A 21,066-nucleotide genomic window follows, 5' to 3' on the forward strand; every position below is an offset into this window, starting at 1 on the left:
TTTTATTTATTTTTATTTATTTTACTTCTACTTTCTGCTCTTATTTATAAGGGGTTTTTGCAAATAAAATCACGAACAATTTTGAATTTGCAATTTTAATGCGACTTTTGAAGTGTGGCGAATTAAATCATAACCTTTTCAATTTTTACAATTTCGTCCTCTCAATTTTTTCCGGCCACCAGAGTGATGAGTTGGAGCTTATGTGGATTTTTTTTTTCCACGTAATTAATTTTTGACTAAGATTAAAATAAAATCAAAACCTAATTCTTTTATTTTTCTTCTTTTTCGTCGAACTTATTTCAATATCCCCCATTTTCCATAAACTAGTATGTCCTCCCGTACGATGCACGGCCACGATATATTTATTTATTTTTAAAATTTGAAATTATGTAAAAATATTATTATTTATGAATCAAATTAATTAATAACAAAAAATATATTAATTTAAATATTAGTATTTGATTTAAAATAGTGTATAGTAATAATTTTGTCAACTTAATGAGTAGGAGTATAATATTAAGTTCAATGAGTATTGTATAATAATAATTAAATTTACCGAAAGTTTTTTGTTATTGATGATTATTTTCTATTAAAATTAAAATTAATAAATACTTTTATAATATTGTCTCGATATTTGTTGATAATTGTGCATTATATTTTTTAATTAATATTTTTAATTTAAATATTTTTATGTATGCTTTGATAAAATAATTCAACAAATAAATACTTATTATGATTTTTTTAATCAAAAGAGAAGAGAAGATATATAAATTTTGTAGGAGAAAGAGATACAAATTAAATAGAAATAATATAATAACAAAATAAGGAGAAAGAGAAAAAATAAAGAATATTGTAAAAGAGCTAGGAGGGAGAAAAACAATCACTTTAAAATTTTAAATTATAATAAATTATTTATTTCAAATTCATATTTAATGAATTTTAAATCAAATTGAAGATCTTGTCATAATCTTTAACTTAAGATACACATCAAATATATTTTTATAAAAGACGAAAAAAGTAAAATAAAAGAATTAGGTTTTGATTTTGTTTTAATCTTAGTTAGCAATTTAATCTTAGTTAGAAATTAATTACGTGGAAAAAAATAATTCACATAAGCTCCAACTCATCACTCCGGTGGCCGGAAAAAATTGAGGGGATGAAATTACAAAAATTGAAAAGATTATGATCTAATTCGCCACACTTCAAAAGTCACGTTAAAATTGTAAATTTAAAATTATTCATAATTTTATTTGCAAAAACCCCTATTTATAACTGTGCCGAAAAGTTTCCACATTTGAAGCAAAAATAATGGAATTTGGATTGGATTTTTTCAGTACTTGAAGTTGAGAGGAGATAGGCTTGAAACCTAACCATGGTTACCCTCTTAGTTACTTTCGTGGTTAAGAATTACATCCACGCCCTATAAATACAGCCCTCATCATTCGCAATTTCCTCATCACCTTCTCCTTCATTTCTTCTACTTCACTTTGATGACCCGCCACTCCATTTTACATTTAATTTAGGTTTGCCGATTTCATCTCGTCCGAGTCCTCCAATTTCTGGTGCGCTTTTCTCTCCTTTTTCGTTTTTGGTTTCATGTTTTTGTACATTATTACTGTTGTAGTGCACGTATCCGAAACGGCAAGCAAACGAGAAAACTGAGCGGAAGAAATTAATTATGGAATGGAAAGCTGTATCTAACTGTATGCATTAAAGTGATGGAAAATGCGTTAGTTATGTATATATTTATATGTGAATGTGTGATTGTGGTGCAGGGATAAAAAATGGCGGCCAACGGCGACGGACGCGTGAGCATGGCTAACGGCGGGACGGGGCGGAACGGTCTGGCGAAGATTCACACCGAGAAGAGAGCCGACGAAGTCTGCCACGACGACAGCACGACGCCAATGAAGGCTCAGACGATTGACGAGCTCCATTCTCTTCAGATGAAGAAATCGGCGCCGACCACTCCACTCAACGGGAGTCAAGGCCCATTCGGCGCCGTCTCCGAGGACGAGCGCAACAAGCAGCAGCTTCAGTCCATCAGGTGCCTATCGCAATTGCTGGATTTTTAATTTTTGGGGGACGTGGTTTCGTTACTCTTATTTATGATTGGGTGATGTATTTGCATCAGTGCTTCATTGGCATCGTTGACGAGAGAAACAGGGCCGAGGGTGGTGAGGGGAGACCCGGCGAGTAAGTCGGCGACACCGCGGGTTGTGAGCCACCACCACCATGTGAGCCCCACCATCAGCGTCAGTGACAGCTCTCTCAAATTCACTCACGTCCTCTACAACCTATCACCAGCTGGTAATATTTCAAACAATGATTTTGATTTTGAATATTTTTATGGTTGTGAAGGATGATTTTTATGTTTGGCGATGAATGCAGAGCTGTACGAGCAGGCGATCAAGTATGAGAAGGGATCATTCATTTCATCAAGCGGCGCCCTCGCCACTCTGTCCGGCGCCAAGACAGGGCGTTCCCCTAAGGACAAACGCGTTGTCAGGGACGAAACCACTGAGCATGATCTTTGGTGGGGAAAGTAAGTAACCTTTTTTTTCTCTCTAATTTATGTAGTACTAGTAATTATCGATTCGTGTATAACTAGTAACAAATATTTTCCTTTTTCTTATTACAGGGGATCACCCAACATTGAGATGGATGAGCACACATTTATGGTTAACAGAGAAAGAGCCGTCGATTACTTGAATTCATTGGACAAGGTATTAAATTATTTTATCCTCTGTTTTTATTGCAGTGCAGAAAATTTTAAGTGGGGTGCGTCACTGCACCACTTTCTTGCCATAAAAACTTTTGATTTGTGAGATATAAGTCGCAGCGTCTTTGAGTAGGTCCCTGAAAAGATACTGAAATGATTTTGAGTGAACTTTCCTGTGTCTCCAACGATCTGTTGAATAACATAATAATCAGCTTATTTAAATACTGGCATGTTCGAAGTGTGTTAATGATGTGTACCTTCATCAATCAGAGGGCTTAAATGACATTTAGTGTTGATTTGTAGCTTCAGAAACCGTATAACATTATTTACTATTATTAGAATATTATCTGACAAACAGGAGATGATATTGTTTGTCCTTTTGTGCTTTATTGCCATACTTTATCGTTTGAACGGTGGAGTCTCGGCCGTTTCTCTTATTCCCTTTCTGCCCCTTTTTGATAAACAGTCCTATCTTTTAGATTCGGCATTCTAAATTATGCTCCTCTCCTCGGTACACGAAAAATTGTGGTCTTTTTGTCTATTCACAAAAGTTGTAGTGTTTCTATTGAGTAATACATATCCCTCTGCATTTTCAATCTCATTCATACATAATACTAGTAGTATTTACCAAAGACTCGAGACTTAATTTTCTATTACAATACTCTTTAGAGTTTAGGGAACCTTTTATCTGCTCTGCTCAAAGCCATCTTTTCAATAATTTATTAAAACTCATGCTCTTCAAACCACACCATATTTTTTTGAGGGAGGGAGTAATATTCAACTAATAGGGGCGGTGTAATGATTACTCAGGCCAAAGTTGGAATATGGTTATCCTAGCACGATTTGTGATTAGGCTAAGTTTTCCCTCTCCTCTGGTTGTTCATTGTCTAAACATATGGTTCAGCCTATAACTCGAAATTATAATTGGTTCCGGTAAATTTTTATTTCGTGCAATGATTTGAATTTAAGGAATTGTGCGTTTTCTTTCTTCTAGTGTTTTAAGTATATACCTTAAGGAAGCTGAATAAGCTTGTTAAAAAAATGACAATGTAACAAGATTGGGTCTGTTGATTTCAGGTCTTTGTGAATGATCAATTCCTAAACTGGGATCCACAGAACCGTATCAAAGTGAGGATAGTGTCAGCCAGGGCTTATCATTCCTTGTTCATGCACAACATGTAAGTAAATGCAATTGAGTGTTGTTCTTTTCTACCATGGTGTTCTTGTTTGCAGTTCTATGTGCCATAAGCCCAACCAGATAAGTATTTTAAGTTTTTGTTGAAAATGTGAATCTGTGTCTTGAATCATAATACTCCTTGATATCATGTGAGAGGTCTGAGAGAGCTGCATAAGGTTTAGCTGCAGCGGAAAGGTGCCAAAGTAAAATGATATATTAGTTATTTGTGCAACTGGATAACTGCGTCGGTCGCAGGTGTATCCGACCCTCAGCTGAAGAGCTGGAGAACTTCGGTACTCCGGACTTCACTATATACAATGCCGGACAGTTCCCATGTAATCGTTACACACACTACATGACATCCTCCACTAGCATAGATTTAAACCTTGCTAGAAGGGAAATGGTCATCCTCGGCACCCAGTACGCCGGGGAGATGAAGAAAGGCCTTTTCAGTGTAATGCACTATCTCATGCCTAAGCGTCAAATTCTCTCACTACATTCTGGTTGCAATATGGGCAAAGATGGAGACGTCGCCCTATTCTTTGGCTTATCAGGTAAAGTATCATCGGGTCAGCATGCCGATGAAGCGCCTTCCCTTGCCAAACCCCATATGTGTCCACTCATCTTTACTCTGTGCTTGAGTTGAAACAAGTTATGATATTTGCTTCACTCTGTGCTGAATGCATATTTATGCTTCTTTACATTCATCCTCATTTTAGGCACTGGAAAAACTACTCTGTCCACTGATCACAACCGCTACCTAATTGGAGATGACGAACACTGCTGGAGTGATACTGGTGTATCCAACATTGAAGGTGGCTGCTATGCAAAGTGTATTGATCTCTCAAGGGAGAAAGAGCCAGACATTTGGAATGCTATCAAGTTTGGGACAGGTATTATTCCAATGCAATTTTGTCTTTTCAACCCATAAACACCTTATGTGTGCAGCAGCGTGCATAACCAGTTATCTTTTATCTTTTCATTTTCATCTTCTGGCAGTATTGGAGAATGTGGTGTTTGATGAGCATACCAGAGAAGTGGATTACTCCGACAAATCTGTCACAGGTAACAATACATCAATTCAGTTGGCAGTCCAAGAAATCTGTCTATGGAAGTGTTTGGATTTTGTTACTGATCCTAAATGTTGTCGTTCCATTAATTTTCAGAGAACACTCGAGCAGCCTATCCTATTGAATATATCCCCAATGCCAGGATTCCATGTGTCGCCTCACACCCTAAGAATGTCATACTCCTGGCATGCGACGCGTTTGGTGTGCTTCCGCCTGTGAGCAAGCTAAGTCTCGCGCAGACAATGTATCATTTCATCAGTGGCTACACTGCTCTGGTAGGAAATTTACCTATCCGACATTGAACTCTTTAGTCTTTCAGATCAAGCAGCAACTTGAATTTCTACACAGGTTGCTGGCACTGAAGAAGGGATCAAGGAGCCACAAGCAACATTCTCAGCCTGCTTCGGGGCAGCATTCATAATGCTGCATCCTACAAAATATGCAGCCATGTTAGCTGAAAAGATGAAAAAGCATGGTGCCACAGGTTGGCTAGTTAACACGGGCTGGTCGGGTGGAAGGTACAGAAATAGTTATGCTAAACATTTGTGTTATTAATCAGTTGTCATTGAATAAGTTACAACTGGATGATGCTATATTTCTGCAGATACGGGTCTGGGAGCCGTATCAAATTAGCATACACTCGCAAGATCATTGATGCTATACACTCTGGTAGCCTGCTGAAGGCAGATTACAAGCGAACAGAGGTATTCGGGCTTGAGATTCCGACTGAGGTTGAGGGCGTGCCTTCAGAAATATTGGAGCCCATGAACACTGTGAGCTGTTTGTTCTACTCTTGTGTGTTGTCATTAATCTGTGTTGATTTGTTTGGGTTGAGTGATGATGGTCGGACTTGTGGAATGCAGTGGTCAGATAAAAAGGCTTACAAGGAGACGCTGCTGAAACTGGGTGGCCTTTTCAAGAACAACTTTGGAGGATTTGTGGCTCACAAGATTGGCAAGGACGACAAGCTGACTGATGAAATTCTTGCTGCTGGTCCTAATTTCTGATTGGATATATCAAGAAACTTGGAACTAAACTGATGAAGCTGATCGATGGTTTTCTCATATTATATTGTAATCAGAATGGTTCAATAAATTATATATTAAATTTATGTTGCATAGCTTTATAACAGTGTATTTGATGCCCATCTGATATGAAATTTTAATTGATGTATACGAGAAGATGATCATCACTTCATCTTGTTGCAGAGTGCGCAGTTTGATTTGAGCTTGATGCATCCAAATTCTGAATCTTTCATTACTCTTCAACATTTCGGTATGACTAGAGATGTACAGAAACCGACTGAACCCATATATATATATATATAATACTAGTGTATTACCCGTCGAAATTCGACGGGTACATATTTTCTTGTAATTTATACTCCATCCGTCCACGAAAGAACTTCCTATCTTTCCTTTTTGAGACGTCCACAAAAGAACTTCCTACCTATTTTTGGACTATACCCCATCACTTATAATCCTCTTACTTTTCACTTTTCACAACTCCCAAAATTAATTATAACACATTTTCATCACTCCCAATACACTCAACTATCCTTTCATACACTCTCAATACACTCAACAATATTTTTTCTTAAAACCCGTGCCACTCCCTCCTAGGAAATTTTTTCATGGACGGAGGAAGTATATTTTATGTTATTCTTATGATAATTATATAAAATAATTTTTTATGTAAATTATTTATATAATTAATTAAATTAAATTAAATTAGTAATACATTTAAAATTATATTAATCTCAACAACTTTTAGCAATTAAATTATTAATTTTGTTGAGATTATAAAAATACTCATTAGTTTTCATATGAAATTTTATAAAAAGTTAACGCGTAAGAAAAAAAAAGAGTAGAAATACATATAAATTTGACATAGGTATGATGGCGGATCGATTTGTTGCATTTGTTGTTACAAGATTTATTAATTTTGTTCAATTTTTTTTTATTTTGCCTTTTGACCATAATTTTATATGGAGTTTGAAAAATCATAATTGAATTGTGAGTATCATATAATTCCGAACTTCTAAAAGCATAACTAATTATGAAAATAATCTCGCCTCCATAACTGATTTATCGAACATCGTATCATTTCGAGTTTTAAGACCAACCAAGTTGTGGGCATCATCTCGTCGCAAACTTGACAGATCATCTCTAACTTCTGAGCATCATCTTGTCTGAAACTTAAAAGAGAATCATCTCGTCTAAAACTTGAAAGAGCATCATCTCGTCTGGAGTTTTGAGCATCATCTCATCTAGAGTTTGAGAGAGCATCATCAAATATGAAATTATATTCAACCATGACTCCAATTGTCAACTATCTAACAAACATAACTCTAACAATTTAGATATTTTATTTATATATGTAATTTTATTAGTTCAAACTATAGAGAGAAATGAAAGAGAAGAGTTCTTAAAGCAGTAAAAGAGAGAGCGTGTGCTTTATTTCATCATCGTAGGTATTTATAGGCATTACAGTCGGGGTAGAGTAGTAAATTCGTTTGGTCATCTATTCCGCATGCTCGCCATTAAATTAATTAAGGCTATTATTAGATTATAACTTGTCATGTCGTTGTCCCCTAATTACAGAGCTGGATTCTGTCCTCATCATCCCGCTCTGTCCAGTAGCTCTGGATTTCCTTCCTTGGGGCATACTTTTACTCTTTGGCTCCGCTCTGCTAAGTAGCTCCGCCTTCTGGCGAATCGTCTATGGCGTGTGGCTCCGCGCTCTGGCTCCAATAGCTTAGCTCTGACTTTGGATCTGGCGATTTGGCTCTGGCTCTGACTTTAACGACTTAGCTATGACTCTGGATCTGGCGACTTAGCTCTGGCTCTGACTTTAATGACTTAGCTCTGGCATCTCTGCTCTGGCAGCTCTGCTCTAGCAACTTGGCTCTGGCCCTCTGCTCTGGAAGCTCTGCTCTGGTTAGCTCTGGCTCTGGCAGCTTTGCTCTGGAAGCTCTGCTTTGGCAACTCTGCTCTGGAAGCTTTGCTCTGGCATCTCTGCTCTGGTTAGCTCTGGCTCTGGCATCTTTGCTCTGGCTAGCTCTGGCTCTGGCATCTCTGCTCTGGTAGCTCTGCTCTGGCAGCTCAACTCAGCGGTGACTCGGCGGCGGACGAACCGCAAGCTCAGCGGCAACTATTTCGCCGGAGTCTAGAAGAAGGAACGGTAACGGGTTATAGGAAAAAGAAATATTAGGGCTCTTGTATTAATTGCTTCGAATGGAGAATTCTCATGGGTTTAAGAAGTGGAAACCGAATCGAACTAATTAAGGAATGGAAGAGGGAGTCAGAGATGAGGCGGAGCAACGCCGCCCTTAGGACGGCGGCGACGCCTGAATTCAGAAAGAGAGAGAGGCGGGCAGTTTAAGAGGGGAATTAGGGCTCAATTTGAGTGTGCAATCGACTTTAAAGAGAGAAAATGATTGAGAGAAGAGAGAGACAATGAAGGGGGAGACGACGCCGACATGATTCAGGGACGGCGGCGATGGGGTGAGGAAAAGGGAGGCGTGAGGAAGAGGGAGGCCTGACTTTTGTTTTAAAAGTGAGAATGAGAATATATAAATTGGATTCTCAAATGTCACGTTGGAGATTGAGATTGAAAAGAAAGAATTTGAGGCCTGCCACGTAGGCTGGCCTAATCGTATTATTATTATTATTATTATTATTATTATTATTATTATTATTATTATTATTATTATTATTATTATTATTATTATTATTATTATTATTATTATTATTATTATTATTATTATTATTATTATTATTGTTATTGTTGTTGTTGTTGTTGTTGTAATGGACGAACAGAAACAAATAAAGTTTGCAGAAATGAAAAATATATTTTTCTTCCCTATATAAATAAAATGTATGGATTTATTTTATAAAAAATAAAAATAAAATTTTAATTATTTTGATAGACATATAATAAGATTTTGTTTTAAAGTAATCAGTTTATAGAGTTTGTGCCTTATTATGCAAACATGTAAATCAATGACCGGACCCGTTTATAATTTACATATACGTGCATGTCTCAATTCAAACTTAATTCAAAATTAATTTTATTGAAAACTAAGAATATAAATATTATATATATATATATATATATATATATATATATATAGGGTGCGGTTATAGTGAGAACCACAATTATCGTGAGAACATAAGAACCAATAAAATTACTGCATCTGCTATACAAATTAATGCATCCGCTATTAAATTTAATGCATCCAAAAATAATAAGGTCCCACCATCTTCTTTAATATTTTATCCTTACTAACACTCTTTATTTACAAAAAATCCACTCAAAACTCAATCTCAACCACACACACTCTATAAAGTGGTGGGACCCTTTCTCCACTACATCAAAATCATCACTAATTTTATTAAATCCCGTGCCCAAGCAATTTACATAATTTTGGCGGACGGAGGGAGTAATTTTTTTGCTCCCTTCAGGATTCGAACCCAGCATCTGCATCCATCCACCAATGATGCATCCACCGTAGATCTTGATGATCGAATGACTTAAAAATGGTTCTCTGTTCTTATTTTAGTAGTTTTTATTTGAACCTCTCCCTATATATATATATATATATATATATATATATATATATATATAGGGTTGGGTTCCGGTGGATCCCTATGCTTATAATAGATCCGTAGATCCAAATCTAGACCACATATTTATGACATGTGGCGCATCAAGATGGTGACACGTGGCAAGGCATTTCAAGGCAAATCTGGAGAGGGGTAAAATTGGAATGTAATTTTCGAAATTAAAAAAAAAAATTAGATTTTCTCAAAATAGGTATATTTTAGATGCATAAAGTTTCATACGAGAATGCATGAACTTTCATATAAAAATGCATAAAGTTTCATATAAATATGCATAAGATTTCACCCCACCCCAACCCCACCCCCCACACCCCAGAACCCCACCCCCACCCACCCCCTACCCCCCCACCCCCCCATCCACCCCTCCCCCCCAAAAATTTTTTTTTTTTATTTTTTTAAAAACTGATTTTCTGACCACTGACCCACCCCTACCCCCACCCCACCCCACCCACCCCCCACCCCCCCACCAATTTTTTTTTTTTTTATTTTCTCAAAAACTGATTTTCTGACCACTGACCCCCCCCCCCCACCCCCAAATTTTTTTTTTGAAAATCAGTTTTTAAAAAATAAAAAAATAAATTTTTTTGGGGGGGGGGTGGGGGGTGGGTCGGTGGGGGTGGGTGGGGGTGGGCCAGCAATTAGAAAATCAGTTTTTGAAAAAAAAAAAAAAATTTTTTTGGGGGGTGGGGGTGGGTGGGGTGGGGGGCAGGGGCAGGGGCAGGGGCAGGGGTGGGGTGGCGAAACTACCAGATTTATTAAAATGAAATGCATTTTTTGTATAATTTAATGCATTTTTATGTGAAAACTTTATGCATTTTTGTTTGGTTTTATATGCATGTGAAACATGCATATTTTGGGGGGTGGTAATGGGGAGGGTTAGGGGGTGGTGTGGGCTGGATTGGGGGGTGGTATGGGGTGGGGTGGTGAAAATACCAAAACTGGAAAAAGTAAATGCATTTTTCTGTTCAAAGTTATGCATTTCATGTGAAAACTTTATGCATCTTTGTGTGAAACTATATGCATCTAAAATATATCTATTTTGAGAAAATCTAAAAAAAATATATATTTTTTTAATTATTAAATCCGAAAATTACATTCCAATTTTACCCCTCCAGATTTTGCCTTGGAATCCTTGCCACGTGTCACCATCTTGATGCACCACATGTCATAAATGTGTGGTCAAGATTTGGATCTAGAGATCTATTATAAGCATTGGGATCTATATGATCCCATTCCTATATATATATATATATATATATATATATATAGGGAGAGGTTCAAGAAAGAACCATAAATAAAAGAAGACCGGAGAACCATTTTCAGCCATTCGATCATCAAGATCTACGGTGGATGCATCATCTTGTTGGATGAATGCAGATCCTGGGTTCGAATCCTGAAGGGAGCATTTTTTTTTTAATTTTTTTAGTGCATTAATTTTAACAGCGAATACATTAATTTTTACAGTGGATGCATTAGATTTGATGGTTCTCCCGTTCTCACAAATAATGTAGTTCTCTTTAGAACCACACCATATATATATATATATATATATATATATATATTATATATATATATATATATATATATATAGGGGAGGGCTATTCAGAAAACTCCTCTTAGACTATAAACTAATTAAAATGTATGAATTATATATAGAACACCCATGAATCCGCTGTGTAAATGTATGAATTATGAAAATAAATTTTTTTGCTACGTATGGGATTCGAACTCAGGACCATGAATTAACCGTAGATCTTGATGATCCAATGACTGAAAATGGTTCCTATTTTATAGTCTAACTTTGATTTTTATTTTAGCCTTCCCCTATATATATATATATATATATATATATATATTCATACAATATAATATATTGCAACATATACATATAATATGTACGCTATTGAGAAATATATAAATTTTGAAATGGTGAGATTTTAGATATGCCACATAGGTCAAGGCTTAATCATATTATATAATAGATTTATATTATATAAGTATAATTATTTTTTATTATTAAAAAAAATAATAAAATTAAAAACAAGCCTAGATTACACAGTCCCGTCGATTTCCCCTTCACTTTCTACCCTCATCTTGCTGCTCGGGATTTCGTCCATCCTCAACGGCGCGTGGGTTCGTGGGAGCCATCCTCTGAGCTCCGTCGAGTCTTTGCGTCTCACAGCACCCTCGCTCGCCGACGTGAAGCAAAAGATAGAAATTCATGATTTGTGGTCGAAAATGTGAAGCAAACAATACTGTTAGAAATAAGCTCTAAAGGTGAAATATTTTAGCGCCATTTTTAGACTGAAACCCAGTTTGACAGAGAAGATTTGCTGATTGAAGCATAAAGGTGAAATATTTTAATGAATCTTTCCAGCCGCCAAAACCCACTCTAAATATATACAACTGCTTCCACAAATGGATATTCTTGTCGCTGCTTCGCATCCAAGATTTCCTTTTCCCCCACACATTACTAAAACACACCGAAAATCTGCGATGCCTCAATTCCTCAATTGCTCAAGGTACCAATTGGATTATTACATGCGCTTCATTTCTCAGTTTATGTATGACACCGCTTCTTACACTCTATTTCATATCGATCCTCTACTGAAATTTCGATTATATTACATCGTGAATTTCTGATAATTTTGGCTGCAATTTGTTTTTTGTCGCTTCTTTGCTGATGAAGTGTGGTTTCGTTCTATACTACTGCGGATTGTGGTATCTACTGACTGTTTGATGAGAGTAGCCGTAAGCCAGTTTTCATGCCCTTGCTAAGCTTATGACATGCTAAGTGCTGTTGGATATGGATTTCATGTGTAATTGCATGTAGAATGTTAGTCCATTTAGATAACATTTAGGATTTGGATCTAAAGGCCTACTGTTCCAGGAACACTGGAGAGAGCAACGGCTTGTCTAGAGCTCCTGTCCCGAGGGAGTAAGTGTCTTGTGCTAGATTATGTATACTGATAATCGGGATATACGTTCATTGTTCTGATTCTAAGTTTTATTAATTACTAACCTATGCATTCCTTGTACCATTTAGGTTGGGAAGCCCTGATGATTTGGAGGTGCATCACATACCATATTCCCTTTTTTTCTTTTTTTCTTTTTCTTTTTGGGGTTTACTTGGATATGCTTAAAACATCTTCTTAGCAATCGTCTCTATTTCTGGTTGTTACCACAGAACGATATGAAATCTATTAGTATTGAAAAAGAAGATAAGAAGCAGAATGACATTTGGCAACTGTATGAAGAAGCTCAACAAAGTATGTTTGGTCTACTTTCGTGTCCATGTGTCACATTACCTTTGCATAATGGGGGATTTAATTTAGCTGGTAATATGTTCTTCCCAATGATTATGTTCAGATATCCTGTACTTGAACAAACAGCGTCTACTGGCCATGGAAGAGCTCGAGAGGGTAAAGAATGAAAGGAACTCATTGCTTGATAGGATAGAGCAATTGGAGATGAAAAAGAAGGCAACTGCTAGAAAAGGTTCCCATACTAGTGTGTGCAGTTTCTGTTTAGCTCCTACAATGCTTTATCTTATTCTTAGTATTGCAATATCGAGTAGCATTTGTAGGCTATTTTCAGAGTTTTACTTCTGTTACAGAGTGAAATGGATAGTAATTGCTAATCCTTTTGTCAAATATTCAAAATTGGGCTGTCTTCATGAATGCATCTGAAACAAAAGATATGCTAGTCGTTATAATAGGATATGCGCATTAAGTATGTATAATTCTTTATACATTAGGAATACTCAATATTGTGATATTCAGAGTGCTTTATTTCTCAGAAGGAGAGATGAAATGCTGTTAGTCTAACTCTAATGTTGTGTTGAACAACAAAACAGATATATTTACGATCAGATCAGAGTTACTTAACAGAATAGATGCTTTAGTCCTCAGTGGAATAATTGGCAGTACGGAGGCGTCTTCTTTAAGAAGACTAGTCATTGATTCAAGGGTTGATTTGGCTGATGATGTATATGACATTATTCTCAAGAACGATGCTGAATTTCTGGCTGAGCTGCGTCGTTTTTCAAAGACAACCAAAGGGTAAAGGATCTTCATGTTTGCTGTGGTTACTTAGCTAGGCCCCCGATCATTTTTGGATGTCCGAAATTCAATACAATGGAGCAAACTTATCTTTTATATATGGTCTGGTGTATTCTTGATTGTCACCTTTTTTTTGCTAAATGAAAGTCCAATAATTTTAAGTCACCACTAATGAAACAAAAAACAAAAAGTCAAAACAAAAAGTGCTTTGATGCCAGGGGTTCATTGTAAAGCATGTAATCTATGAACTCAAATGCCTATACCTAAATTTGGCAATTTTTAGTCCAGTAATGCATGAAATAAAATCCATAGTTTATTTTGATATAACTAGTTTCTTAGGTAGTTTTGAATAGGAGTGGAGGATGAGCTCTCACTGTATGCTTTAGACTTGGTGATATCATACCTCTTACAGCAGCATCATTGCACTTTACGGTATCCCGTGGTTATTTCATAGCTCTAAAACGTAATGGAATAAAATACTACACCTGTGCTGATGAGTCTTAACCTTGATATAGTTATTTGGATATGCTCTTATGTCTTATCTAAATCTCCTCTCCCCTTTCTCTTTTTGTCGTGCTTGTTTGTATAATCTTATAGTTAGGCTTCAGTTTCCTAGTTTCTAGCTTTATGTCTGAACATCTTTCATTCTTCTGGTCATTCTCTGTTCTCTTTCCTGGCACCTATAATTATCTTTTACCATTTGTGTTTCAGGAATGGGTTCCACATAATACACATTTGTACAGAAATGTCACCTGTGGTTTCTGTTGGATCTTTGGCACCATACATTACCGGCTTATCTTGTGCTCTACAAAGGAAGGGAAATCTTGTTGAGGTTATTTTGCCCAAGTAATCATGAAAGTTTACCTTGGTTTATTGTAATTTTTTGTCTTGTTGGGAGGTAGAGTCTAGAACCTAGTTGCTCCTCCTTTACAGCACAATATTTAGATAATGTAGTTGTATTTCAAGAGAAGATTAGTAAGAAGGGGACACTGCTGGAATGATATACGTTCAGGACTCTTAGCTCATGCTAGCAAAAATCAATTAATTTCTTTATAACTTCGCAAATAGAAAACTTCAGGACTCCGAAGAAATATTATATCTAATTAGCTAGAGAAACTTAGCAATTTAGACTTATTTTTTACGGCTGAAAGAGACATTGGATATTTGATAATTGATGATACAGTGTAAACTTATAATGGCCTCAGAATATTGAACCTAGGCGAAGCCCAAAAGGTTGGATATATACGCACACCTATTGCAATCTCTTTAGCAGTTCAGTTGTAGCCTTGCCTTCGATCCCGGTGGTAGTAAGTGCTTTCTGGATCACTTCATAATCAGAACTGCATCTGTTTTGAAACTTTAAGCCCAAATTTTTTATCTGTTTTCTCTATCAAAATGTGTACTCAACTTTAACATTTCCATGAAAGTATACTAGAGTATTTAGGTCTAACTATGATTCACGATTTTGTTAACATTTCTTCCATATTTCCAATTTTGTATATCTTAAACTGTACTCTTTGCTTCTTCCTCAATCTCTGAATTAATAGTAATTTAGTATGTTAGATATGGAGGGATGCAGAGCAACAAAATGTGGACGGTCTATTCATTGGAAGAATAATCAGGGAAATCAAAATTGGCTTGAAGGGGGGTATAACCAGGAGGGTGACTGATAGATCGAGATATACTTGATTCATGATCACTGATTGAGAACAATAAGTGTTACCTGTTTTTGACCAAGTTATAAATATTGTGTTTTATTGCAAAGGAGAGGCAAGGAGTACTTTCTATTGTATCTTTGTTAAATAAGAGGCAAGAAATTATCTTGTTGAGGAATTACGTTCCTCTTTTTGTTCTTTCTCTGATTTAGTTAAAAAAACGTGTTTCTTTTCGTCTATCTGAACTCTTACCTCCATCAATGTGTCTCTGGGTGACACAATTTTGCTGAAATTGCTATACAGTTGTCTCTGGGCTATAGATTCTGATCTTGTTGTAAAATTGATCTAGTAAAAAATTTTATGATTGGATTTTAATATAGTATGTATCTCTATAAGTATGAAGTCAGATAATTCTTTAGAAACATAGGACCATCAAGTATGACCATAATACTATTACTAGTAAGTTAAAGGGTGACAGTTTTCAACAGACTTATGATTCTAGTTTTCTAGCTTCTTTTACCATACAGCCATTTTCCTGTCTGCATGTTCAACCCTTCAATTAGAAGCTCTTGTCAACTTTTCCACTCTGACTCTAACTTGTTGGGTTAAATTCTGAAATAGGTATGCCTGCTTGAACCTAGATGAAGTTCATGGCTTACGAGAAGTTGAAGCAGAATTCTACTCATATTTCAATGGTCAATTGCATGGAAACAAAATCTGGACTGGGTGAGTTTGCTCTCACACTCTGTTATGCTTAGTATTATACTGACTGTGAAGAAAAACCTATGAATTTTAAAAGATGACACATATTCTTCTTCTTTTTCTTATGCTTTGGATGTTTGGTACTCAGGATTGTCTACGGCATTGGAGTTACCTTCATAGATCCCATCTATTATTCATCACTTTTTAGCCACGATAAAGTATATGGTTACTCAAATGACTTTGAGAGGTTTGTGGAACATGACTTCCTGTTTTATTTCCTTTCTGATTCTTATGATGTTTATAAGTGCTTACTTGGATGCAGCAGCATTGTTTCTGGGTTTTTTTTCCTTGTTATTTCCTATTCACGTTTAATAGTCTTTCTATCATCAATTGTTCTTTGTTGCTGCAATTGGTTCATTCTTTGCAAATTTATTTGGTTACACCCATCCATAACCATGCGAAGTTGATATATGTAACTTTGATGTCTGTCTACAGCTCTAATCTGGTGAGTTTATCAACTTAGATAGGGAGTATAAATGTTCCAAATCAGGCTGAGTTTTGACCAATTAGAGATTGACTAATCTACTCCTATGTTGAGCTCATGCTGAGTTTTGGTGAATTCAAGATTCAGTGACGAACCTAAATGAACTTAATAAGTATACATTAAAATGAAATATATCGATTGTATTTGCTCAGTTTGTTATATAAAAACTATAGTATGACTGATGGAAAAAAAACCAAGTAAATGTTTTGAAATTGATGTCATAATAAATGGAAAAGAATACGTGTAAACAATATTTTTGAATTTCGAATTAATACTGGATCAACCTACAATTTGTTCACAAGCTTAATTCGAATGTAACCAAGTTTGACTTCAGCTCATTAACATAACGAGTCAAGTTTCATTTAATGTATATCAAGCTGAGCTCTGAGTGGTTCACGAGCTACCTCAACCTACTTACAGCCTTTGTGTGCTCACTTGCTGGTTACAACTTGTTGTCATTTTATTTAAAGTTATTGTTAGATAACTAAATGCACAACAACCATATGTCTTTTTGGTTATTAATTCCAAATTATTCTCTCTTGTGTTATCAGGTTCACCTATTTCTCTCGTGCTTCACTGGACTATCTAGTTAAATCAGGAAAGCGGCCAGATGTGCTTCATATACACAATTGGCAAACATCTATTGTTGGACCTCTTTTCTGGGATGTTTTTGTCAATCAGGTCTGGTTCTGAACAATTTAAGTCTTCAGACAAGCTAAATGAATAGTGCTAGTATTAGATCTTAAGGTTTAGGTCCTCTTCTCTATTAACTTCTGTTATTATATCTATGTTTCTTACACTGTCTCTAGGGCATTCTTGTGTGTGGTGTCACCGAACAATTTTGGAATGCCATATGCTGTTGGCTTATCTTCTAAAAACTGGAATCCATCTCTGTTGAGTCAACCAGATCTTATATACTATATGTTCCCCTTAAGAGCTCTACCGGTCTAGTGTATATCATATGTAATAATTCTACCAATTATTTTGTTTCTGATGTGTCACTTGATTTGGCAATATAAGTATTACTAATTTGCAGGGTTTTGAAAATACTAGGATAGTATTGACGTGCCAGGGTTTTGATTCCCAGGTAAGCATCTCCTATATTGTACAGATTCTTAACCTTACTAGTTTGTGGGTTTTAATCACTCAATATGATGCAGAGTATATGAGCAGTTTTTGGTTTAAATTACTATTTGTAGTCCCTTGAACAACCTGAAAAGGTGGCATTGTGTGGGCTCGATCCTTCTATATTGCTTCGGCCTGATCGCCTGCAAGATAACAACAAATCCCATCTTGTCAATGTATTAAAGGTAAGTTTCATGTCCTTTATTGATTATATCCTTTGCTTATCATGGTTCTTTAATTTGATGGATTGTGTAAATGCAACTATGATCGGTAAAAAACATTTTAGATATGATTTCTCCCTGTTTCACCCCTTAGTGCGGATCCTTCTTTTGATCTAAACCTTCTTTCATCAACTCAGTTCACTTGGAACCCTTTTATCTTTCTTCTTATTGATCTCTTATTTATTTGCAGGGTGGAGTTGTTTACTCTAATAAAGTAATAATAATGTCCTCTGTGCACACAAAAGGCCAGATTATTAGTGCGTTGGGACATGGATTGGAACCCACCTTGGCTACACACAAGTATGTATTGCTTTTGTAAATAATAATTATTGTGCTTCCTATCCTATCCATTTCATAGATGATAACCGAGCAGAATTTGACCGCTGCAAGGCAAGGATTAGTTATTTACCCCGTTGTCACCCTCTTTACAAGTTCCAAAGTGTGCTCTCATTCCTAATCTTTGACTTATTTTCTGGGTTTGGTTGCAGGGAAAAGTTGGTGATTGCTCCTTCTGGATTTGATAAAACAACTTGGGATCCTTCACGTGACAATTTTCTTCCACAATGCTACAGTGCAGATGACATGAAGGGGAAATCGATGTGCAAATTTGCGTTGCAGCGACATCTGGGTTTAGAAGAAGGAGCATCCAACATACTTGTACGTTTCAGCCCATTAAATATTGTTGTTCAACCTGAGTGGAAATGAAGTGCAAGTGGAGCTTCATGAAATAGTCCTCATTGTGATTCTTACATCTTTTACAGTACCTTTATGGCAATAATGTGGCAATCCAAAATTTGCAAATTTTCAGGTTGGATGCATTTACTCAGGCATTTCAGATGACCTTGACAAGCTAAAAAAACTTTGTTATATGGCTTCCAGCAAGGGAGTTCAGGTATTTTTCTCTAGCTTTTGGACAATTTTATCTTAATAAGACTGAATGCGATGTATATCTGTATTGCTTTATGACCATATTCTAAAAATCTGCTGAAGGTAAATAAGCGTACACTCTCCCTTAACAAATGATATCAGATAGCCAGTTAGCCAGCAATGTTTCCAACTTCATCATCACTCAACCTTGGTTGTTCCATATGTCTAATTCTTGAATGTCATTCTCTGCAGTTCATTTTCATGAGATATGGCCAAATTTCTGGCATGACGACATCATTTGAGATTTTTCAGGATGAGGCGAAGGTAGATTCTTTAGTTTCCTAAATACATGTACTTGTCTATAGTTTCTGTACATTTTATCTTCCCCGCTTCTATACTAATATAATATTTCTGTGTGCTTATTTTCTGGTATATTTCGCTTACTAAAGATATGGTGTAACCTTTGTTCAAAATCAATTTCATATGCATCTTATATTCAATCAGTTTCATCTTCCATCATTGTTGATCTTTGAAACCAAATATTTTAGTTGGTATCCTGGAAAATGTGTTCCTTTTTTGAATCAAAACAATGGAAGTTTGAATCTCCACTCGATTTCTTTACTTAATGATCACTCCCGATGTCGATATAGAAGGTTATGTCATATGTTATGCCTCTTCCATATAGCAGCTGAATTGGTTCAAGTATGCGACTTAGCTTTTTTGACCATGTTGGCTCTTTAGCTCACTTGAGGAAAGGTTACTTTAAACCCCTAAGGGGCGTTTAACTTTGAGGATTAGCCTTGATAGATAAAAATAGTAAGACTAATCCCTTGTTTACTTAGATAGTTTGATGGATTGAAACTTTGGGATTATACCAAGGCCCTTGATTATTTTTATCATTTGAGCTAGTTTTGCTTGATCCATATCCCATTGAAAGGGTGGTTTTGGAGAAATCCACTCTTGAAGATAAAAATATCCAATCATGCTAAGTAAACGGCCCCTAAGGGTATTGTTAAGTAGATTGTGGGTAAATAAGTGTAAGTTATAAGGGTAAAATTGTCCAAATTATACGTAGGGTAGTGTCCAAAAGTAGGGCACTGTGCATAAATTAAGGAAACATACCAAAAAGGAAAGGTTATGCATAAATATGGGGGACAGAGGGAGTAATATTTTTGGCTATGGTTTGAAATTCATTTACTATCTTTTAATCAATATAGCTACCACTCTTCATACGTGAAATCAATCCCTAATATTCTACTTATCATTGCAGGACAAACATGTGAGATTCATTGACAAATATGATGAAGAACTATCACATTTGATAATTTCAGGATGCGACATAATGCTTTGTCCATCTCTCGATGATCATCTGCTTCAAGTGCCCGTAAGTGTTTCCTAGATACTTAGAAGTAAAATATTATCCACATTTCAAAAACTTATCTCTCATCTCCAAATCAATAGCTGAAGGCCGTAAGATATGGAACGGCTCCTATTCCTGTGAATTTTCCTGACAGCAGATTCAGGTGATGAGTTGACGTGTTATTGCTTAGATACATTCACTTGTTAAGATGCGACAATTTTACATGCGCATAATAATCTTTGGCAGGGACTTTGGGAATGATAGTGGCGAAAGAAGTGGATTCTTACAGTATATCAACTCTTCATTCGGAAATATGCCTCTAGGACAAGCAATCGATGAAATCGTTCGTATTTTCTCTGAATCATGAGTTTGTTCAAATGTTAAAATCGATAAAGGATACATATCTTGCTGCTTAACTGAAATGTTTGTTGTGTATGTATAGAGGAACAGTCCATGGGAGTGGAATAGAAGGATAAAAGATGGGATGGGAAAGGATTTTTCATGGGATTCAGAGTGCGTGGAGGTGCATATTTCTGCATACCAAGTGGTGAAGAAATTATAACAGGTATGTCGTCTATGGTAATTGTTGATGGATAGAAGCAAAACAGATTTTAGAGCTGTGTAGATATGAAAGGAGGAGGAAGAGACAAGTAGATGCTGGTGGCTCTCAAATCTTGCAGTGTAGCCAAATTTCCAACTTATATAGTAACTCAACACTGGGATCTCTCTGCATAATCTATTGAAAAAATAATAGTTTTGGCTGAATATCTTTTTCCACCTAAATCTCACGTTATAATTTTACGAGGTTTGAATCTCCAAATTTGAATTGTTGTGAGAACTTACTGGAACATAGAGAATGTTTAATTTTATTTTTTGTGATAAGCTCTAAATATCTCTTTGATAGACCACAAGGTTTGGGCACATATATTAAGAAATG

General features: G+C 36.0%; 2 protein-coding genes across 7 annotated transcripts; both read left to right on the forward strand.

The window, feature by feature from the left end:
* The first annotated feature begins 1,296 nt into the window (after positions 1 to 1,296).
* LOC131001783 (phosphoenolpyruvate carboxykinase (ATP) 1) lies at positions 1,297 to 6,142 on the forward strand. 2 transcript variants are annotated; one of them, XM_057928370.1, is made up of 13 exons: positions 1,297 to 1,562; positions 1,776 to 2,047; positions 2,135 to 2,310; positions 2,392 to 2,545; positions 2,642 to 2,726; positions 3,800 to 3,900; positions 4,155 to 4,453; positions 4,619 to 4,792; positions 4,899 to 4,964; positions 5,066 to 5,244; positions 5,318 to 5,487; positions 5,574 to 5,742; positions 5,833 to 6,142. In XM_057928370.1, exons 2-13 carry the CDS (start codon positions 1,785 to 1,787, stop codon positions 5,974 to 5,976), a joined length of 1,980 nt encoding a protein of 659 aa, XP_057784353.1. In that variant the 5' UTR covers positions 1,297 to 1,562; positions 1,776 to 1,784; the 3' UTR covers positions 5,977 to 6,142. The 2 variants fall into 2 exon arrangements, with proteins under 2 accessions (XP_057784353.1, XP_057784352.1); XM_057928369.1 differs by having other exon boundaries at positions 5,574 to 6,142.
* A 5,475-nt stretch (positions 6,143 to 11,617) lies between these two features.
* LOC131001784 (probable starch synthase 4, chloroplastic/amyloplastic) lies at positions 11,618 to 20,930 on the forward strand. Of its 5 annotated transcripts, none has more exons than XM_057928372.1 (21): positions 11,618 to 11,871; positions 11,972 to 12,116; positions 12,485 to 12,532; positions 12,641 to 12,665; positions 12,782 to 12,863; positions 12,964 to 13,092; positions 13,451 to 13,655; positions 14,367 to 14,501; positions 15,932 to 16,036; positions 16,161 to 16,259; positions 17,108 to 17,237; positions 17,593 to 17,643; positions 17,756 to 17,866; positions 18,093 to 18,202; positions 18,391 to 18,559; positions 18,711 to 18,794; positions 19,022 to 19,093; positions 20,040 to 20,153; positions 20,231 to 20,292; positions 20,376 to 20,472; positions 20,572 to 20,930. In XM_057928372.1, exons 2-21 carry the CDS (start codon positions 12,013 to 12,015, stop codon positions 20,689 to 20,691), a joined length of 2,052 nt encoding a protein of 683 aa, XP_057784355.1. In that variant the 5' UTR covers positions 11,618 to 11,871; positions 11,972 to 12,012; the 3' UTR covers positions 20,692 to 20,930. The 5 variants fall into 5 exon arrangements, with proteins under 5 accessions (XP_057784355.1, XP_057784359.1, XP_057784354.1 ...); XM_057928376.1 differs by adding an exon at positions 12,284 to 12,345 and having other exon boundaries at positions 11,642 to 12,116; XM_057928371.1 differs by having other exon boundaries at positions 11,642 to 12,116.
* Positions 20,931 to 21,066: the final 136 nt, after the last annotated feature.

The sequence above is a fragment of the Salvia miltiorrhiza genome, chromosome 8 (genome assembly GCF_028751815.1).
Source record: "Salvia miltiorrhiza cultivar Shanhuang (shh) chromosome 8, IMPLAD_Smil_shh, whole genome shotgun sequence".
Lineage (NCBI taxonomy): Eukaryota > Viridiplantae > Streptophyta > Magnoliopsida > Lamiales > Lamiaceae > Salvia > Salvia miltiorrhiza.